The following is a 19,661-nucleotide window of genomic DNA, read 5'->3' as shown; positions in this document are numbered from 1 at the left end:
AATGGATGGAAACTTTTGACTTTGCAGAAAGTAATAAAAATGCCTTAAGATATTCTCTCTCATTATTTTGGTATTTGGCAAATATAAATACTTTTGGTTCCTAGTTAACCTAAAATGTGAAAGGTTTATTCTGATTTCATAGAAGATAGTGATAAAAACATGCATATGTGTCTTTATAGATACTGTAATATAATGTAAACTTCTGGTTTCAATTGTATTTCCCATTTCACAAGTAATTAATATCTCCTGCAGTATTGCTAATGCCGATTCCAGTGTCAGTAAATGAGATGAGAATTAGTGATATGGAAGATGAGTCTATGAGAAACGTATAGAGCTGCCGACTCCGAGGAGGAAACTGTTTGTTGTGTGTGTAGCCTAAATATATAGGATTTATTAGCAGTTGTAAAGAAGAAAAGCTGAATAAATCTCCTGATATGTTTCCCCTTATTAGCTCCATTAATTGTATTATTACACTGCATTCTTTCTGATGTTACATCGTGATCTTCTCCCCATTCAGGTCCCTACAATATCGGATCCTCTCAGTGGAGATCTTCTATAGAAGAGAATTTTCCTGATTTATTTCTCAAGGCTGGATATGGACAGGGACAAGATAGCGGAGAGGATATTACACCTCACCCTAGAGATCCTCTTTCGGCTTACTGGAGAGGTGAGAGATTCTGATGACGTCACATTACATCATTCTTATCTATGGGAATAACAGATGGAAAGAACTGGAGAGGTGAGGACTCTGGAAATGTCTGTAGTGAGATTTATTACTGTGTCTCTCCATAACCAGGATTACACAGTAGTGAAGAAGACCTCTAGTGAGCGCTGTCAGGCCCCTGTGTCTGAGGGATGGGGAAGACCCCTGAGCCCAATCACGGGGCCTCCACTTCACCCCCCGATACATGAGGACATCAATGACCAGAAGATCCTAGAACTCACCTACAAGATGATTGAGCTGCTGACTGGAGAGGTGACACTGCTGGGAATGCTGGGACATTATACAGTAACGCTATGAAGGGATCGGAGAATGATGGTATCATTGTATGTGTCAGGTTCCTATAAGGTGTCAGGATGTCACCGTCTATTTCTCCATGGAGGAGTGGGAGTATTTAGAAGGAAACAAAAAACTGTACAAGGACGTCATGATGGAGGATCCCCAGCCCCTCACATCACCAGGTAATAGACAAGACTAAATACACACAACCTATAATTATCTGTATGTAAGGAATGAATTCAGTCCCTGTATGTGTTTCTTCCAGTTCTATCCAGCAAGAGAACAACACCAGAGCAATATCCCCATCTTCTTCTTCAACAAGACTGTAAAGAAGAAGATCCTGATGTTCCTCATGATCATCAGGTAGATGGAGAGAAGGTGTCATGAAATCTCCCTATGATGTGTAGACGGCTGTGAAGGTCTTGTGCTCAGTCTTGTTTTATCCTCAAGTATTATATGTTTTATACTTGTGTAATGAGAGCGGTGGAGATGGCAGGATTAGAGCTGATCATAGATGTGACTTCTCCATCTGTCTGTGACTTTTACAATATTTTTTTCAGGCTGAAGATCTGACCCATATTAATACTACTGAGACATCTGTGAGTGGTGATGAGCTGTGTAAAGAGGAGATTCCTACAGATAACTACCCAGGTGAGTAGTAACCACTAAGTGCAGAGGAGTCACAGATTCTTCTCAGTTGCCGGCTGTCGGTGGTGTTGTCCAGACATATCACAATCATGTTTTCAAAGTTTTGCCACTGCACACAACATTCTGTTCCATACCAAACTGTTCAAATTACTTTGTGCCTGAAAGCCCTCATTCTATAGAGCTTACAACCTGGAGGATCCACCGATCTCTTGGAAGTAGAAGATGCTGACCCTTACCTGCCGAGATCTGTAAACTGCGAACCCAAATGACAGCGTACATACAATGTGCTGACAAGATATAAAATCTCTTGAAGAAAAATATTATACTGGGCGTCTAAGAGAAAGCCAGGCATAATATTGCTTTTGCTGTTATGATTGAGCCTTACCACTAACATGAGGATGGACAAACCAGGAAAGGTGTAAACCATGCAATTCACAGGTCCCTATTCAGACGAGAAAAAAACAGTAAATGTGACCCCGATTTGTCCCTGCCTGTCCGCAGAGGTTGACACCATAAGATAATGCAATGGCGCTCTCACTCAACGTCAGCTGACCCTGATTGTCCACAACTGTAAACTACGTGTAACACAAAACAACATTAAGAGTAAATAAAAAGTACACAGGCAGAGGGTGAGATACAGGGCTAAGAACGTGGAGGAAAACGGTAGAAACTCAAATGACTAAGGGAATACGTAAATTATCTCCCCCAAGAATCCTAACGTAATAGAATGGTAAAAACGCTGGGAAGGGAAACTCACAAAAATTTACAAATTATTATTGGTACATCTAAAACAACCTAAATTCTAAAGCTGTCTCATTATTTTTTTTTCCGTTCCACTAACATAGTAGTAAAGCGCTAAAAAATGTCGACTTTTTATCACAACAAATATTTAAAAAAATCTGACCCGCACATCCAACAAGTGTGAATAGGTGCTAGCTGGAAAAACTTAGTAAATATAAGATGCATACAGCTGCAGACTAAAAAGCCAACAATGTATAAGGGAACTCTGGTACTGCATTACTGCTAAATGAAAAAATGAGATTTTTAGTTTATGTATTGGCTAATGCATGTAGGCCTGGAAACCAACGGCAAAGTAATCTCTGTAATCCGGGTATCTAACTTAAATGCCACTATCTAGGTTAAAAACATCCATGTCTGAGCAGCTAGACTAAAAAAATCTAACTTGAAATGCCACTATTTGGACTAATCTCCATGTTTGGGCAGCTATGATTCCTGCTGTACAGGTTATGAAAAACAAGAATGCTGCGGAGACACCATCACATGTTTCTCAACGCTGGCAGGAAACTAGCCAGGTCTTTCACAGGGAAGGAACAACCACGGGAAGGGAAGTCTCCAGTCAAGGAGACCTCCTATGCCAAACATGGTATATATCCATAGACAGCTGTTTCGGGGTATTTGCCCCTTATCAGTGTGGAGTAGGAAACTGGCTAGTGGGAGCAATGTCTAGTAGAAGACTACATAGGACATAGGACTACAATGGACATATCTGCGTGTGGAGCACACGGACACATGTAAGTCCGGAACGGACACACGTTCCGTGCGAAAATACTTACATGTATCCAAAACCATAGAAATACATAGGTCTACGTGTGTATGTGTCTCCGGTACGTGAGAAAACTCCCAAACACGTACCGGAGGCACGTACGTGTGAAAGAGGCCTTAGGCCTCCAACACACATCCGTGAAAATCACGCATGTGCCGCTAGACACGTATTTTCCCTGCGTGTTGCGTTTGGAAAGTACGTGTTTCCGGTACGTGCGTGCCACGTGTGCTCTCCGTGTGCTATCCGCGATAACACACGGAGAACCGGTAATTTGCATACTCACGTGGTCCTTGCTGCTGTCCAGGGTACATTTCTTCGGTCTCCAGCCCTGCCGCCACCCCGCTTCTGCTGCAGTGACAGCAGCGGCAGAGACAGAAGGGCTGGAGAAGGTGAGTAAAGATTTTTTTTTTTTTCTCTGACACGTGAGTTTTCTCCGGCGCATGTCACACGGGACAGCATTCACACTACATCCGTGTGGTACGGGTGCGGGCCGTGTGACACCCGTGCTGCCAGAGAAAAACGGACATGTCGAGCGTGTTTGAAAACGCACACACGTAAAAACGACACGGACACATGTTCCGTGTGGTTTTACCTGTGTGTGCCTGCTACCATTGGGTAGCATTGGTGTACGTGTCTCCGTGCCGCCGGTACGTGCAAAAACGTACCAAACATGTACTGGCGGCACGGATGTGTGTTTTAGGCCTTACATGTAGTTTTCTTTCCTTTGGCATAGAGAGTGTTAATGTCAGTTTGCTTTGCAGCAGCCTCAGACTCCTGATCAGGTGTTTTTGGTTTGGACAGTCCCTTTTTATATATCCTCTGTTACCAGCAAAGGGTGCCAGTTATTCTTGATTCATTTGAATTATGATGTTGGAGGAAGAAGGAGCTGCTGAAACTCGCTCTTGGAGTTGCTGGTGTGGCTTCAGTCCTGGTGCTGACTGCAGCAGTCTGTTGTGGTGTTTTCCCCCTGCCTGTCTTCCTTCCCTGGTGTGTTGTTGTAGTGCAGCGATGAGGCTTACTTCCGTCACCTGCCCACACCCTAGTCAGGGACTATTGTAGGGTCATCTCAGGGCTTCAGGTTCCGGCTCAGCAACAAGTGAGGAACCTGTATAGGGACTGGCTAGGAGTGCAGGGTACAGCGGCAGGTAAGTGAGGAGGTGTGCCCATCTTCCCTCTCACTAGCGCTAGGACCCACCGTTGTTAAAGTGTTCCCAGTGTACCCCTGGTTTGTCATTGTATTTCCCGTTAAGTTGGTTTTTTTGGCCTAACGCCAGACCTCTCCCAGTCCGAGAGTGATGTATGCTTTGTGCTTTATTAGAATGTAGTGCTATCCAATTGGCTGAAGCAAGGAGCTGATTACTCTAGCTGTACTGCACACACACACACACACACACCTATACTTCGGACCGGATGATACAACTGGTCCCTGCAACCTTAATCTTCGTGGCTGGAAAGAGTCTGTGCCGCCCAGACCTTCTGGTTTTGAAGTCCCCTCCATCAGCAGCACCACCTGCTGAATGAATATGCCAGTGCCTGCTGACAAAACCAAATGTCGCTAGAAGAGATCTCAGGAGATGTGACACACCATTTGCAGAAACCTTAATGTAACAGAATAGCAGAAAACAAGAACAGTAGAAAACCTTATAAAGTGACTCCATTTTGAAAATTTTAACCCTCCTCCTCTATAGCACTAGTGACTATTTGACTGCACAGGCACTTTCCAGAAATTAGCATGCAATGGATGTTGGAGAGTGAAAATTGCAAGCATGCCAACACATAATGCTTACCTTGTGCTCCAGGAGACACGCACACCATAAAGTATTAAGGAGTTATTTTGCCTACAGCAATACCAAATACATAGATGCGAAATATAGTTTTGGCACATTGCAAGGCTGAAAAGTGAGGGGGAGATTTGACTTTCAAAACATCAGTTTTTCCTCTGACAGATCATGGACTTGCGTGGAGGCTTGTTTTTTTTGTAGGATAAGCAGAAGGTTTTTTTTTTTTATAAATATAATTTTCATCTAAATAATAATTTTTATGGCTTTTTATACCAATATTTGGGAGGCAGAATGAACAAACAGTTGAATAATATGGTCTACTGATTCATACTATGAGGTCGTGAACTATTATTGTCTTGTGAATAATTACATTTTTCTACATAATTTGCCATTTCTACTGCCATTTTAAGTTAAAATGTTCAAAAATATACATTTCAAAGATGTTTTATTAAAAAATAATAATTGTTTTTATTCTTGGCAGATGACTGTACCAGGAGATCAGAGGGACCACTGATATCTGCAATTTTTTCATCAGATGACCTTGAGATCACACAGAATACAGTTAAAGTGAATGCCATTACTCCAGATATTCCATCATCCCTTCACAGCAAAGATCTATCATCTGATCCTTTGAAACCAATCCTCTCTTCTGATTCATTACAGACGACTAAGAAAAATAAAAGAGGCTTTAAAAAACAAACTGCTTTTAAATCAAAGAAGCCAATTTCACATTCAGAATTTGGAAAAAAAATTCCCCTCGAAACTTGTTTTGTTAAACATCCAAAAGTTCACACAAATGAGAAAAGATTTATTTGTTCCAAGTGTGGGAAATATTTTAACTGGAAGTCAGATCTTACTAGGCATGAGAAAATTCATAGTGGGGAGAGGCCTCATTCATGTTCAGAATGTGGGAAATGTTTTATTTTGAAATCGCAACTTGGTATACACCAGAGAACTCACACAGGGGAGAAGCCTTTTTCATGTTCAGAATGTGGGAAATGTTTTACCCAGAAATCATGTCTTGTTAAACATCATAGAATTCACACAGGGGAGAAGCCATATTCATGTTCAGAGTGTGGGAAATGTTTTTTAGATCTATCATATTTTGTTAGACACCAGAGAACTCACACAGGGGAAAAGCCACATTCATGTTCGCAATGTGGGAAATGTTGGGCAGAAAAAGCAAGGCTTGTTATACACCTAAAAACTCACACAGGAGAGAAGCCTTTTTCATGTGCAGAATGTGGAAAATGTTTTAACCAAAAATCATACCTTCTTAAACATCAAAAATCCCACATAGGGATAAGCCATCATAATACCTAGAATGTGAAAAATTAATAACTGTAAAATCATATTTTGTTTACCATCAAAAATAAATCAAATGGTGAGAAATTATAGATTTTATTGACAAAGTGGACAAAAACCATATAACAGACAGTTGTATAATTAAAGGAGAAATGGAAAATCCTTTATTAAGATCATCACATTTACATATGGTACTGGACAGGGGCATATGTGTGTGTGTGTGTTTGTGTGTGTGTGTATATACAATACAGACCAAAAGTTTGAACACAACTTCTCATCTCTAGAACAACTGTTAAGAGGAGACTGTGCAGCAGGCCTTTATGGTAAAATAGCTGCTAGGAAACCACTGCTAAGGACAAGCAACAAGCAGAAGAGACTTGTTTGGGCTAAAGAACACAAGGAATGGACATTAGACCAGTGGAAATCTGTGCTTTGGTCTGATGAGTCCAAATTTGAGATCTTTGGATCCAACCACCGTGTCTTTGTAGAAAAGGTGAACGGATGGACTCTACATGGCTGGTTCCCACCGTGAAGCATGGAGGAGGAAGTGTGATGGTGTGAGGGTGCTTTGCTGGTGACACTGTTGGGGATTTATTCAAAATTGAAGGCATACTGAACCAGCATGGCTACCACAGCATCTTGCAGCGGCATGCTATTCCATCCGGTTTGCGTTTAGTTGGACCATCATTTATTTTTAAACAGGACAATGACCCCAAACACACCTTACACAGGCTGTGTAAGGGCTGTTTGACTAAGAAGGAGAGTAATGGGGTGCTATGCCAGATGACCTGTTCTCCACAGTCACCAGACCTGAACCCAATCGAGATGATTTGGGGTGAGCTGAACCGCAGAGTGAAGGCAAAAGGGCCAACAAGTGCTAAGCATCTCTGGGAACTCCTGCAAGACGGTTGGAAAACCATTTCCGGTGACTGCCTCTTGAAGCTCAACGAGAGAATGCCAAGAGTGTGTAAAGTAGTAATGAAAGCAAAAGGTGGCTACTTTGAAGAACCTAGAATATAAGATATATTTTCAGTTGTCCCACACTTTAAGTATTTCATGCCACATGTTTTAATTCATAGTTTTGATGCCTTCAATGTGATTCTACAATTTTTAGAGTCATGAAAATAAAGAAACCTCTTTGAATGAGAATGTGTGTCCAAACGTTTGGTCTGTACTAATATATATATATATATATACACACACACAGTGTGTGTATGTATATATATATATATATATATATATATATGTGTGTATCTATATCAGGAGAAAATTTACATGCTAGGTTTCAGCAGAAAACCAAGGCCTGGTGTAAACTCCCTCTATCGGTAGTTGGTAGAGCTAATTTGGCAATAATGATTCTGATGCCACAGGCATTATACCTGTTACATAATGCACCAGTCTGGCTACCCCAACATATCTTTCATAAAATTAACAGTATTTTCAGAGATTTGATCTGGAAAAGGGGAATTGCGCGGATAAAACTACAAACACTACAAAAACCTAAAATGAAGGGGGGACTGGCAGTTCCGGACCCATTTCTCTATTATCTGGCAGCGCAACTGCAACATTTCAAGAATTGGGAGGTCTAGGGTGCGGGATCTTCGCCGTCAATAGTGGCAATACTGTGTCATGTTTTGGGGAGGAGGGACTTACCCGCGGAGTTAGATTTGGGGGGTTTTCTGAAAATATCTTTTTTGGAGTACCATACCTTGAGGGAGATGGGGAAGACCTGGGAAAAAGTAAAAGATGTACTGAAGGTGGAAACAGTCACCAAATACTCACTTATATGGGGAAACCCGAATCTCCCTGAACTTGACAAACTATGTGGGTTTGAGTTATGGCAGCACGAGGGGATTAAGAAGGTTCATCAAATGTTTGAAGAGGGGTGGATAAAGACGTTCGAAGTGCTTAGGAGGGAATTTGATATCCTGAATAGCAGGTTCTTCCAATACCTTCAGGTTCGGCATGGATGTGAGGTGCAGTCGGTATCTGTGGGGTTGTCACCAGTGAATCAGACGCTGTTACTGGATATTTCAGTGGTGGCTGGGGACACTAAGGGTGCGATCGCCTGGTACAACATGTACTTCCAGGATGCTAAATTTAGGGAGGTAACCTGTGGTCTTAGAGATAGGTGGCAGAGAGACCTGGGAGATATTTCTGAGGCGATGTGGGAGGAGATACTGCAAAATATTCCACTGTTGTCTGTAAGCGAGTCACAGAGGCTATCACTTATTTTTTTAGTACATCGGGTATACAGGACGCCAGCATTTTTATTCAAAATAGGTGCTAGCCCCGACTCGTGTTGTTGGAAATGTGGAGCGTCGGACGCTGATTTAATTCATCTTATGTGGAACTGCCCACGTTTGTGAAGATACTAGACGGGAGTGCTTGACCTGATTGATTCTGTGTATGACTGTCGTACTGCTTGTGGACCTCTGACGTGTGTTCTTGGATATACGGCAGAAGTCTCTATTCCGGAGAGCCATAAGATTGCTATCACGCGTATATTATATCAGGCAAGGAAGGTCATAGCATTACACTGGAAAAATAGAAAGGTTCCCGACACTAAAGAGTTAGTAGATAAGGTGAATTATGTCCTCCGGCTGGAGAGGTATGTTTACCAGAAGAAAAGGTCATACAAAAAATTTGAGGATCTGTGGGCCCCGTGGCTTGATACTACAAATTTGGCCCCGGTGACACTGACCTGGGCCAGAGCCCTGTGGGTGAATTAGGTTTAGCTAAGATGCTTGGGAAGGAGCCATGGTGTCAGGTTGAATTGCAGGTGTTTTAGATAGGTACTTTATGAGTGAGGGACTGGTCACTAATCTATGCCTTAATATGTTTATGAATATAAATGTACAAAAGAATATACAGTGTATTGAGTCGAATAAGGGATTTTGTTGGGGGGGGGGGACAGGGATGGGTTTGCATATTTGTATCTATGCGTTGTTTTTCTTTTTTAAACAAAAATGTTAATAAAAAATATTTGATTTAAAAAAAAAAAAAAATTCAATGTACACTTTGGGGATGCTAGGGGTTAAAATTATTACATCCAAGAAAAAAAAAGTGACTAAATTGTTAAATGTAAAAAAAGCATGTTACACAGATTTGAACTCATGTCATTGTGTTTCATTATGTAATGTATCACCAGTGGAGTGGGATCAGCCACTGGCCTGATTGGGAAAGACATGATGGAATTGGGAAGAAAAAGCAGGAACGAGAGTGACGATAAGTGAATAGAAAATGGAGGGAATTGAACCCGTGTTTGATGTGATGGAAAGGATGAGAGATGTGAGGGTCGGGTATGTTGTGCTATGAGGGCATTCTGTCACCATATCAGTTTATAAGGTTATATATGTAAAATTAAAATAAAATATGTACAGAACTGAAACATGAAATGGAAATAGAGAAAAAAATGTAAAAAGTGGAAGTGTAAATGAAACTAAGAATATTTGATTACATTTCATTATTAATTTTGATTTAATATATGGGAACTGTTAGCAGCTGGAATTCAGTCTGAAACATTCTTTCACTCATACACACACTGCTCCGCTCCGCACTCATCGTACACACACTGCTCCGCACTCATCGTACACACACTGCTCCGCTCCGTGCTCATCATACACACACTGCTCCGTTCTCATTGTACACATATTGCTCCACTCCGCGCTCATCGTACACACACTGCTCCGTTCTCATTGTACACATATTGCTCCGCTCCGCGCTCATCGTACACACACTGCTCCGCTCCCCACTCATCGTACACACACTGCTCCACTCCGCACTCTTCGTACACACACTGCTCCGCTCCCCACTCATCGTACACACACGCCTCTGCTCCGGACTCATCATACACACACTGCTCCGCTCCGAACTCACCGTACACACACGGCTCCGCTCTGCACTCATTGTACACACACTGCTCCGCACTCATTGTACACACACTGCTCCACTCTCATCGTACACACACTGCTCCGCTCTCATCATACACACACTGCTCCGCTCTCATCATACACACACTGCTCCGCTCCCCACTCATCGTACACACACTGCTCCACTCTCATCGTACACACTGCTCCGCTCCGCACTCATCGTACACACATGGCTCCGCTCCCCACTCATCGTACACACACTGCTCCACTCTCATCGTACACACACGCCTCTGCTCCGGACTCATCATACACACACTGCTTCGCTCCGCACTCATCGTACACACACTGCTCCGCACTCATCGTACACACACTGCTCCGCTCCCCACTCATCGTACACACACTGCTCCGCTCCCCACTCATCGTACACACATGCTCCATTCCACACTTATCGTGCACACACTGCTCCGCTCCGCTCTCATCGTACACACACTGCTCCGCTCTCATAGTACACACACTGCTCCCCTCCTCTCATCGTACACACACTGCTCTACTCCCCACTCATCGTACACACACGGCTCCGCTCCCCACTCATCATACACACACGGCTCCGCTCCCCACTCATCGTACACACACGGTTCCGCTCCCCACTCATCATACACACACGGCTCCGTTCCCCACTCATCGTACACACACGGCTCCGCTCCCCACTCATCATACACACACGGCTCCGCTCCCCACTCATCGTACACACACGGTTCCGCTCCCCACTCATCATACACACACGGCTCCGTTCCCCACTCATCGAGCACACACGGCTCCGCTCCTTGCTCATTGTACACACACTGCTCCACTCTGCGCTGATCGTACACACAATGCTCCTGTCCACACTCATCGTACACACAATGCTCCGGTCCACACTCATCGTACACACAATGCTCCAATCCACACTCATCGTACACACAATGCTCCGGTCCACACTCATCATACACACAATGCTCCGGTCCACACTCATCATACACAAACGGCTCCGTTCCGCACTCATCGTGCACTCATCGCACACACACCGCACTGCTCTGGACTCATCGTACACACACCACTCCGCTCCACACTCCTCGTACAGACACGGCTCCGCTCACGTTGTACACGACTTTGCACTAGTTTGTACACACATTGATGGCTCATCCCCTTATCCACTGTAAACATGCGGGTCCACTCAAGGTGTATACACACAACTCGGTTCTGCACTTGTACACACACGGTTACGCTCTACACACGTCCAAACAACCTCCCAACTTTTGAAGAACAGAAAGGACAAATTCTGCAGTGCGCTGTGGCGAATTTTGACCACGCCCCTAACCACACCCATTTTTGCAGAAAGGGGCATTCAGCAGAAGCCCCGGACTGTTCATTCATAGTCATAGCAGCCAGAACGTTCTCATTTATATAATCATTACGTTACACATGTTGCTTTTTTGTGTCTATAAAGCCGTGTTCACACGTTGCATAAATACGGTGTTTTGTTTCTGCAGGATCTGCACCAAATTACACAATAACAATCTTCTCTGATTATTCCATTTTATTCTGCATTTTTTATGCCTTTTCCCCAATATTTCATGGGTATTTGGTTCAGATGTGAATTTGCATTTTTAGTTTCAACAGTTTTATTTGAGTATTAGCATGGTACAAAAATAACAGACAAGTTAAACATCCAAAATATTCCAAACTTACAGTCTTGTGTCTCAATATAATAATCTTCACATGCAATAAATTACACAATGTCAGTTCTTGTTAGAGTAACTCAATTTTTATCACTGAATAACTGGGGTATGGGGTAAAATACAGGATAAACATTAACATGTAAACAAGGTGACTACTGTAGTGGAGTATGCCTAGTTACATTACCAATTCAATTACAAGGAGACATTTTTCAGATAAGTGTGTCTCAGAACGTGGTCTTCATGTGAAGGTAGGGCAGTTGCACTTTACATAGTGAGTGAGATAATCGCTCAGGTTGTACCAGGGAGATGATATTTAATCCAGGGGTCCCAGATCGCGTAGAAGCGGTCTGAGGTATCGTTTTCTCCCGCCTCTATCTTTTCATATAGCATAATAGTATTAATTCTCTACATGGCCATTTCTTTTGACAGGGTTGAGGATTTCCACTGGCTTGCTATATAAATTTTGGCTGCTAGGGTGATATATGATATCAGTCTGAAGCACTTATTAGTTATGCCAGTAGGTTAATCACCCAGTAAAAGGACCTCAGGTGAATTAATTCTAGGGTTGTCAGTGAAGCTATTTATAATAGAGGAGATTTCTTTCCAAAAGCCAGCCACCACTGGACAGGTCCACCAAATGTTGGCTATGTCCCCTTTTTGACCGCAACCCTTAAAGCAGTGATCTGAGACCCCTGGGTATATTTTGCTTAAGAGAGCTGGTATGTGGTATGCCCTATGGAAAACTTTAATGGATGTTTCCATTAGAGATACTTGATTACTACCTCGAGTAATGTTTTCATAACACAGTCTCCATCTCTCTGGAGTCAGTGTTATCCCCAGATCCTCCTCCCATTGATCCATTACCCTCAGCTTAAAGCCCGCTTTACACGTTGCAATTTCGCATGATAGCGTATGCGATTTGCAACGCCCCCATCGTATGTGCAGCACGTTCAATTTGTTGAACGTGCCGCGAATACGAGTAACCCCCCCATCACACGTACTTACTCGTCCATACGACCTCGATGTGGGCGGCGAATGTCCACTTCCTGGAGTGGGAGGGACGTTCGGCGTCACATCAACGTCACGCGGCAGCCGGCCAATAGAAGCGGAGGGGCGGAGCTGAGCGGGACGTAAACATCCCGTCCACCTCCTTCCTTCCACATTGCTGGCCAGGAGCCGCAGGACGCTGGTAAGATCTGTTCATCGTTCCCGGGGTGTCACACACTGCAATGTGTGCTACCCCGGGTACGATGAACAATCTGACGTGCAATTCCAGAGACAGGTACGATGTGTATGCGATGAACATTTTACCGTTCAATCGCAATCGCACGTACCTGTCACACACTGCAATGTACCTTACAATGCCGGATGTGCGTCACTTACGACGTGACCCCGCCGACACATTGGAAGATACATTGCAGCGTGTAAAGCGGGCTTAAGACTCAAGTCCAAAATGCTATAAGGGTACCGTCACACTTTAGCGACGCTCCAACTATCCCACCAGCGATCTGACCTGGTCAGGATCGCTGGTGCGTTGCTACATGGTCTCTGGTGAGCTGTCAATCAGGCAGATCTCACCAGCGACCAGTGACCAACCCCCAGCCAGCAGCGACGCGTGGAAGCGATGCTGCGCTTGGTAACTAAGGTAACTATCGGGTAACCAAGCTTACGCTAATGAGGTCACTGGTGCGTCACAAAAACCGTGACTCAGCAGCGATCTTGCTATGTGAGAAGTGTGAAGACATGGACTCTCATGGGTTAAAGTTTCTTAACATTCAGCCAGACGTATTGTTCTACTGTGTGGTAACTCATGTTTGCTTAACTATTGTTTGGGGCCAGACCCTTCGGAGCATTCATTGTAATGTAGTTGTGTATTGTTATGTAATGTAAATTACCTTAGTAGCCATTGTCGAGTCTCTGACTTTCAGACTCCATGTAGATATCTTCAGTCTTTCTGTAGACATCATTTGGATGAACATTGTCCATGCAGCTTGAGATTCATCCAATGGGAGAGGCGATCTTGTCCAACCAATCGATGAGGACGCAGTGTATCCAAGTGGAAGGCTGTGGCTATAAAAGGGATTTCTTTAAGCCACCAGGTTGTTGATGGATGCTGATGGATCCAGTCTAAGCTCTTTGGAGCTGACTAGAGGATCAGGATATCTTATAGCTTCAATCTAGGGACTCCGGTTCCGGTTGGAGACCATATCCACAGCCTAGGGATTTCGACTCCGGCTGCCAGGATTGTAACATCATATCAGGACTACCTAAGGAGGACATTCAGGTTGGGACAAACCGGTCACCTGGTTACAGACTTTGCAGACCTCAGACAGCTTCCTAAATCTGGCATTATTCCTTTCTCGGTGGGTGCCCGCCAAAAGCGGGGTGCTGCTGTATTGGAGTAAGCGGCCCTGGAACCTCTGAGGCAAGGACATTCTAAATCCCTGGTGAGCCAGCGGAAGGGTGAGACTCTGTTGCCTGTTACATTTGTGTTTTGCTGGTTGTGTTATGTGCCGTTAATTGTTTGGGGATCCAATAAAGTCTAATTATTGTGGTTCCCTCACCCTGTGTTGTCTGAGTAGTGTTACGCCCACGGTTAAGGAGGCCGGCGTTCAGTTGGGATGAGCCCTGAGCCACGCTGTCTTTCTAAAGGCGGCGGGTTTTAGTGGACGAGAGCACCCACTGAGCCCCGTGTCTCCACAAGAAGTACCCCTAAGTCTTTGATATTATGCCTTTTTCCCCGGGTCAAATATACACGCTCTCTCAAAAGCTGTTGGGTTTAATGTTCTTCTTTCCTGCAGCAATGTATGTATAAAATGATAGACCTGCTCGATTCTGAAGAACTCTTCCTTTGGTGGTGAGAACTTGTTTAACATTTCAGGTTTAGAGTATAGGTTAAATAAAGGGGCTAAATGATGTATGCGTGTGATTCTTTTTTCTATCCACCAAGAGAAACCACTAGGGCAAACTCCTGGTATAAACATTGGGTTGTGGAACATGTCCAGAAGCGGAGATGGGACTGTCTGCAATCTATATTGAAATCTACCGGTCCGCCATAGCTTGATCATGTTGATGGAGAAGGGGGAAGTCTCTGCCAACTTCAGGGGCACCAAACCCGTCATCCATAGTAGACTACTTAGTGTATAGGGGGCTAGGAGCGCATTTTCTAGACCCACCCATCTAGGGGCTCCACTGCCCATCATGACCGCGGAGGCCTGGGCGAATTGGGCAGCCTTATGATAAAGGGAGAAGTTAGGGAGAGACACACACCCCCACCGTCTATGAAGAAAAAGAGTATGCTGCGCAATTCTTGCCCTCTTATTATTCCAAATAAATTTAGCGATTTCTTTGTGGATCTTTACAAATATGCTACGTGGTAGTGGGATGGATAAGGATCGAAATAAATATAAAAACCTTGGGAGTGTAACCATCTTTATCGCGTGGACTCTACCCAAGTAAGAAATTGATGGCAAAGACCACTTTTTTAAATCTGTTAGCATTTGTTGAATGAGAGGATTGAGATTCCATTTGAATAGTATTCCAATGACTGCTTAAATTAATCCCTAGATTAAATTAATCCCTTCCCACAATCGCGTACAAGATTTCTCCCATGCATCCCCAATACTCTGGAATGCTCTACCTCAGCACATCAGACTCTCAACTACCGTGTAAAGCTTCAAGAGGAACCTCAAGACCCACCTCTTCCAACAAGCCTACAACCTACAATAGCCCTCAGTCCAGTACACCACTGCGCAACCAGCTCTGTCTTCACCTATTGTACCATCACCCATTCCCTGTAGACTGTGAGCCCTCGCGGGCAGGGTCCTCTCTCCTCCTATACCAGTCTGTTTTGTACTGTTAATGATTGTTGTACGTATACCCTCTTTCACTTGTAAAGCGCCATGGAATAAATGGCGCTATAATAATAAATAATAATAATAATAATAAGGGATGTAATGGGATTGTTTCTGGAACTTGAAATTAGAGAGAATAGCGCTCTGGGTGTCTGGAGGTGTGTTCAGAAAAAGGACTTCCATCTTGTCTATGTTCACCCGAAGGCCTGACAGTTTTTTTAATTTGTTCAGTAAAGGCCACGTCTCACTAAGCAACATGGCTAGCAACATCGCTGCTGAGGCACGACTTTTGTGACGTAACAGCGATCTTGCTAGCGATGTCGCTGTGTGTGACATCCAGCAACAACCTGGCCCCTGCTGTGAGGTCGCTGGTTGTTGCTGAATGTCCTGGACCATTTTTTAGTTGTTGCTCTCCTGCTGTGAAGCACACATCGCTGTGTGTGACAGCGAGAGAGCAACAACTGATTGTGCAGTGAGCAGGGAGCCGTCTTCTGCGGACGCTGGTAACCAATGTAAATTTCGGGTAACCAAGAAGCCCTTTCCTTGGTTATCCGATATTTACCTTCGTTACCAGCTTCCGCCGCTCTCACGCTGTCAGTGCCGGCTCCCTGCTCACATAGCCAGACTACACATCGGTTAAATAACCCGATGTGTACTCTGGCTAAGAGTGCAGGGAGCCAGCGCTAAGCGGTGTGCGCTGGTAACCAAGGTAAATATTGGGTTGGTTACCCGATATTTACCTTAGTTACCAAGCGCAGCATCGCTTCCACGCGTCACTGCTGGCTGGGGGCTGGTCACTGGTGAGATCTGCCTGTTTGACAGCTCACCAGCAACCTGTGTAGCAACGCTCCAGCGATCCCTGCCAGGTCAGGTTGCTGGTGGGATCGCTGGAGCGTTGCTTAGTGTGACGGTACCTTAAGTCAAATAAGTTTGGGAGGGAGATGTGTGGATTCGTCATTGTCAACAGAAGGTCGTCAGCGAATAGACTAAGTTTATACGTCTCCTGTCCTATCTTGTGTCCTCTTATGCCTGAGTGTTCCTGGATGGCCTGGGCCAAAGGCTCCATCGCCAGGGCAAATAAAGAGGGTGATAATGGGCACCCTTGTCTGGTACCTCGTCCTATGCAGATAGGCTGTGGGTCTGTAGTCGGTAGCTTTAAGTAGGCCATGGGGTTGTTGTATAGTAAGTGTATGGTGCGTATATAATTTGGGGTAAAGCCCATTTTAGCAAACACTTTAAACAGGTAAGGCCAGATCACTGAATCAAAAGCATTTTCTATATCGAGTGCCAGTACTAGTAATGGAGTTTTAGTTTTATTGGCATAGTGAATAATATTTAAATTTTTCCTAATATTATCTGGAGCTTGGCGAGAATGTATAAATCCCACCTGATCAGGGTGGATAAGTGACTGTATACCCCCGTTAATTCTTTTTGCTAATATGAATGTAAAGAGCTTTAGATCCACATTTAAAAGTGAGATGGGCCTATAATTTTTTACCTGTTGGGGATCTTTTTTTGGGTTTTGGGTGACTGTTATGTGAGCTAATAAGATTCCTGGGGGCATTGGTTTTCCTTCCAATATATCATTAAAAATGTTGAGAACATGGGGTTTTAGTATGTGGAAAAATTTCTTATAAATAGCCGAAAGCCCATCCGGGCCTGGTGCCTTATGGGGTTTTAGTTTTTTAACTGCCACCTCCACCTCTTCGTTTGTAATTTTTGCCTGGAGCAATGTTGGGGTGAACGAGGGGATATTTATAGAATTAAAAAAATTGTCTATCTCAAGTATAGGTGTTTGATCCGGTTGTGTATAGAGGGATTGATAGAAGTCATGAAAGAGTTTGTAGACTTTATCAGGGTTAGAGGTTTGACTGCCCTGTTTATCATTTAGTGTGTACACTGAATTGATCTTCTCTTTATCCCTGAGCTGCTTGGCTAATAGTTTGTCCATCTTATTGGAAAGCCTGTAATCTGTCGCCTGAGTCCATTTTAGCGCCCGTTCAGTCTTTAGCTGGGTTTACACACTGAGACTTTCTAGCGATCCAACCTGCGATCTCAACCTAGCCGGGATCGCTACAAAGTCTCTGGTGAGTTGTCAAACAGGCAGACCTGGCCAACGACCTAACAGCGATCCGGAACTGCAGAGCGACTAGCTGGTCGTTGGGGACGTGTCAAAAAAGCAGGTGAAGTTCACCCGACTTCATTTAATGCCGCGCGGCTCTGTGTGCCGTGTAAATAAATAAATAATTAAAAAATCCGGCGTGCGGTCCCCCCCTATTTTAATACCAGCCAGATAAAGCCATACGGCTGCAGGCTGGTATTCTCAGGATGGGGAGCCCCACGTTATGGGGAGCCCCCCAGCCTAACAATATCAGTCAGCAGCCGCCCAGAATTGCCGCATACATTAGATGCGACAGATCTGGGACTGTACCCGGCTCTTCCCGATTTGCCCTGGTGCGTTGGCAAATCGGGGTAATAAGGAGTTATTGGCAGCCCATAGCTGCCAATAAGTCCAAGATTAATCATGTCAGGCGTCACCCCGAGATACCTTCCATGATTAATCTGTAAATTACAGTTAAAAAACACACACACCCGAAAAAATCCTTTATTAGAAATAAAAAACACTAACAAATTCCCTCATTACCAATTTATTACCCACAACAAAGCCCTCCTTGTCCGGCGTAATCCACGGTCCTCCAGCGTCGCATCCAGCTCTGCTGCATGCAGGTGACAGGAGCAGCAGAAGACACAGCCGCTCCTGTCACCTGCACGCAGCTAATGAAGAGAGCCGTGTGATCGGCTGAGCTGTCACTGAGGTTACCTGGATCCAGCGGTGGATGCAGCGGTGGCCGCGGGTAACCTCAGTGACAGTTCAGCTGATCGCGCTACTCACCTCATTTGCTGGTGATTTCCCCCCCTCTCTCATACTCACCGATCCCCGATCACTGGCGCTGCACGGCGTTCACACTGCTCCGGAGGCTTTTCCTTTTTTGAAAAAGCCGGCTGCTCATTAAACAATCTCGTATTCCCTGCTTTCCCCGCCCACCGGCAAATGTGATTGGTTGCAGTGAGACACGCCCACACGCTGAGTGACAGCTGTGTCACTGCACCCAATCACAGCAGCCGGTGGGCGTGTCTATACTTTGCAGTAAAATAAATAAATAATTAAAAAATCCGGCGTGCGGTTCCCCCTATTTTAATACCAGCCAGTTAAAGCCATACGGCTGCAGGCTGGTATTCTCAGGATGGGGAGCCCCACGTTATGGGGAGCCCCCCAGCCTAACAATATCAGTCAGCAGCCGCCCAGAATTGCCGCATACATTAGATGCGACAGATCTGGGACTGTACCCGGCTCTTCCCGATTTGCCCTGGTGCGTTGGCAAATCGGGGTAATAAGGAGTTATTGGCAGCCCATAGCTGCCAATAAGTCCTAGATTAATCATGTCAGGCGTCTCCCCGAGACACCCTCCATGATTAATCTGTAAGTGACAGTAAATAAACACACACACACCCGAAAAAATCCTTTATTAGAAATTAAAAACACAAACACATTCCCTTATTACCAATTTATTACCCACAACAAAGCCCTCCTTGTCCGGCGTAATCCACGGTCCTCCAGCGTCGCATCCAGCTCTGCTGCATGCAGGTGACAGGAGCAGCAGAAGACACAGCCGCTCCTGTCACCTGCACGCAGCTAATGAAGAGAGCCGTGTGATCGACTGAGCTGTCACTGAGGTTACCTGGATCCAGCGGTGGATCCAGCGGTGGCCGCGGGTAACCTCAGTGACAGCTCAGCTGATCGCGCTACTCACCTCATTTGCTGCGTGGAGCTGACCGGAGCGGCGGTGAGTAGCGCGATCAGCTGAGCTGTCACTGAGGTTACCCGCGGCCACCGCTGCATCCACCGCTGGATCCAGGT

At 44.7% G+C, this 19,661-nt stretch overlaps 1 protein-coding gene across 1 annotated transcript in view; it reads left to right on the top strand.

Moving 5' to 3' along the window:
• The first annotated feature begins 556 nt into the window (after positions 1-556).
• The window catches only part of LOC142312210 (uncharacterized), a 93,739-nt gene continuing 74,634 nt past the window's right edge, over positions 557-19,661 (top strand). The window contains 6 exon segments of the mRNA XM_075351114.1: positions 557-667; positions 797-976; positions 1,059-1,182; positions 1,266-1,363; positions 1,561-1,651; positions 5,475-6,289. Coding sequence (XP_075207229.1) covers positions 596-667; positions 797-976; positions 1,059-1,182; positions 1,266-1,363; positions 1,561-1,651; positions 5,475-6,289 — 1,380 coding nt within the window. The 5' untranslated portion in view covers positions 557-595.

The sequence above is a fragment of the Anomaloglossus baeobatrachus genome, chromosome 5 (assembly GCF_048569485.1).
Source record: "Anomaloglossus baeobatrachus isolate aAnoBae1 chromosome 5, aAnoBae1.hap1, whole genome shotgun sequence".
Lineage (NCBI taxonomy): Eukaryota > Metazoa > Chordata > Amphibia > Anura > Aromobatidae > Anomaloglossus > Anomaloglossus baeobatrachus.
The sequence above is the reverse complement of the archived record's forward strand: the minus strand, read 5'-3'. Positions and strand labels throughout refer to the sequence as shown.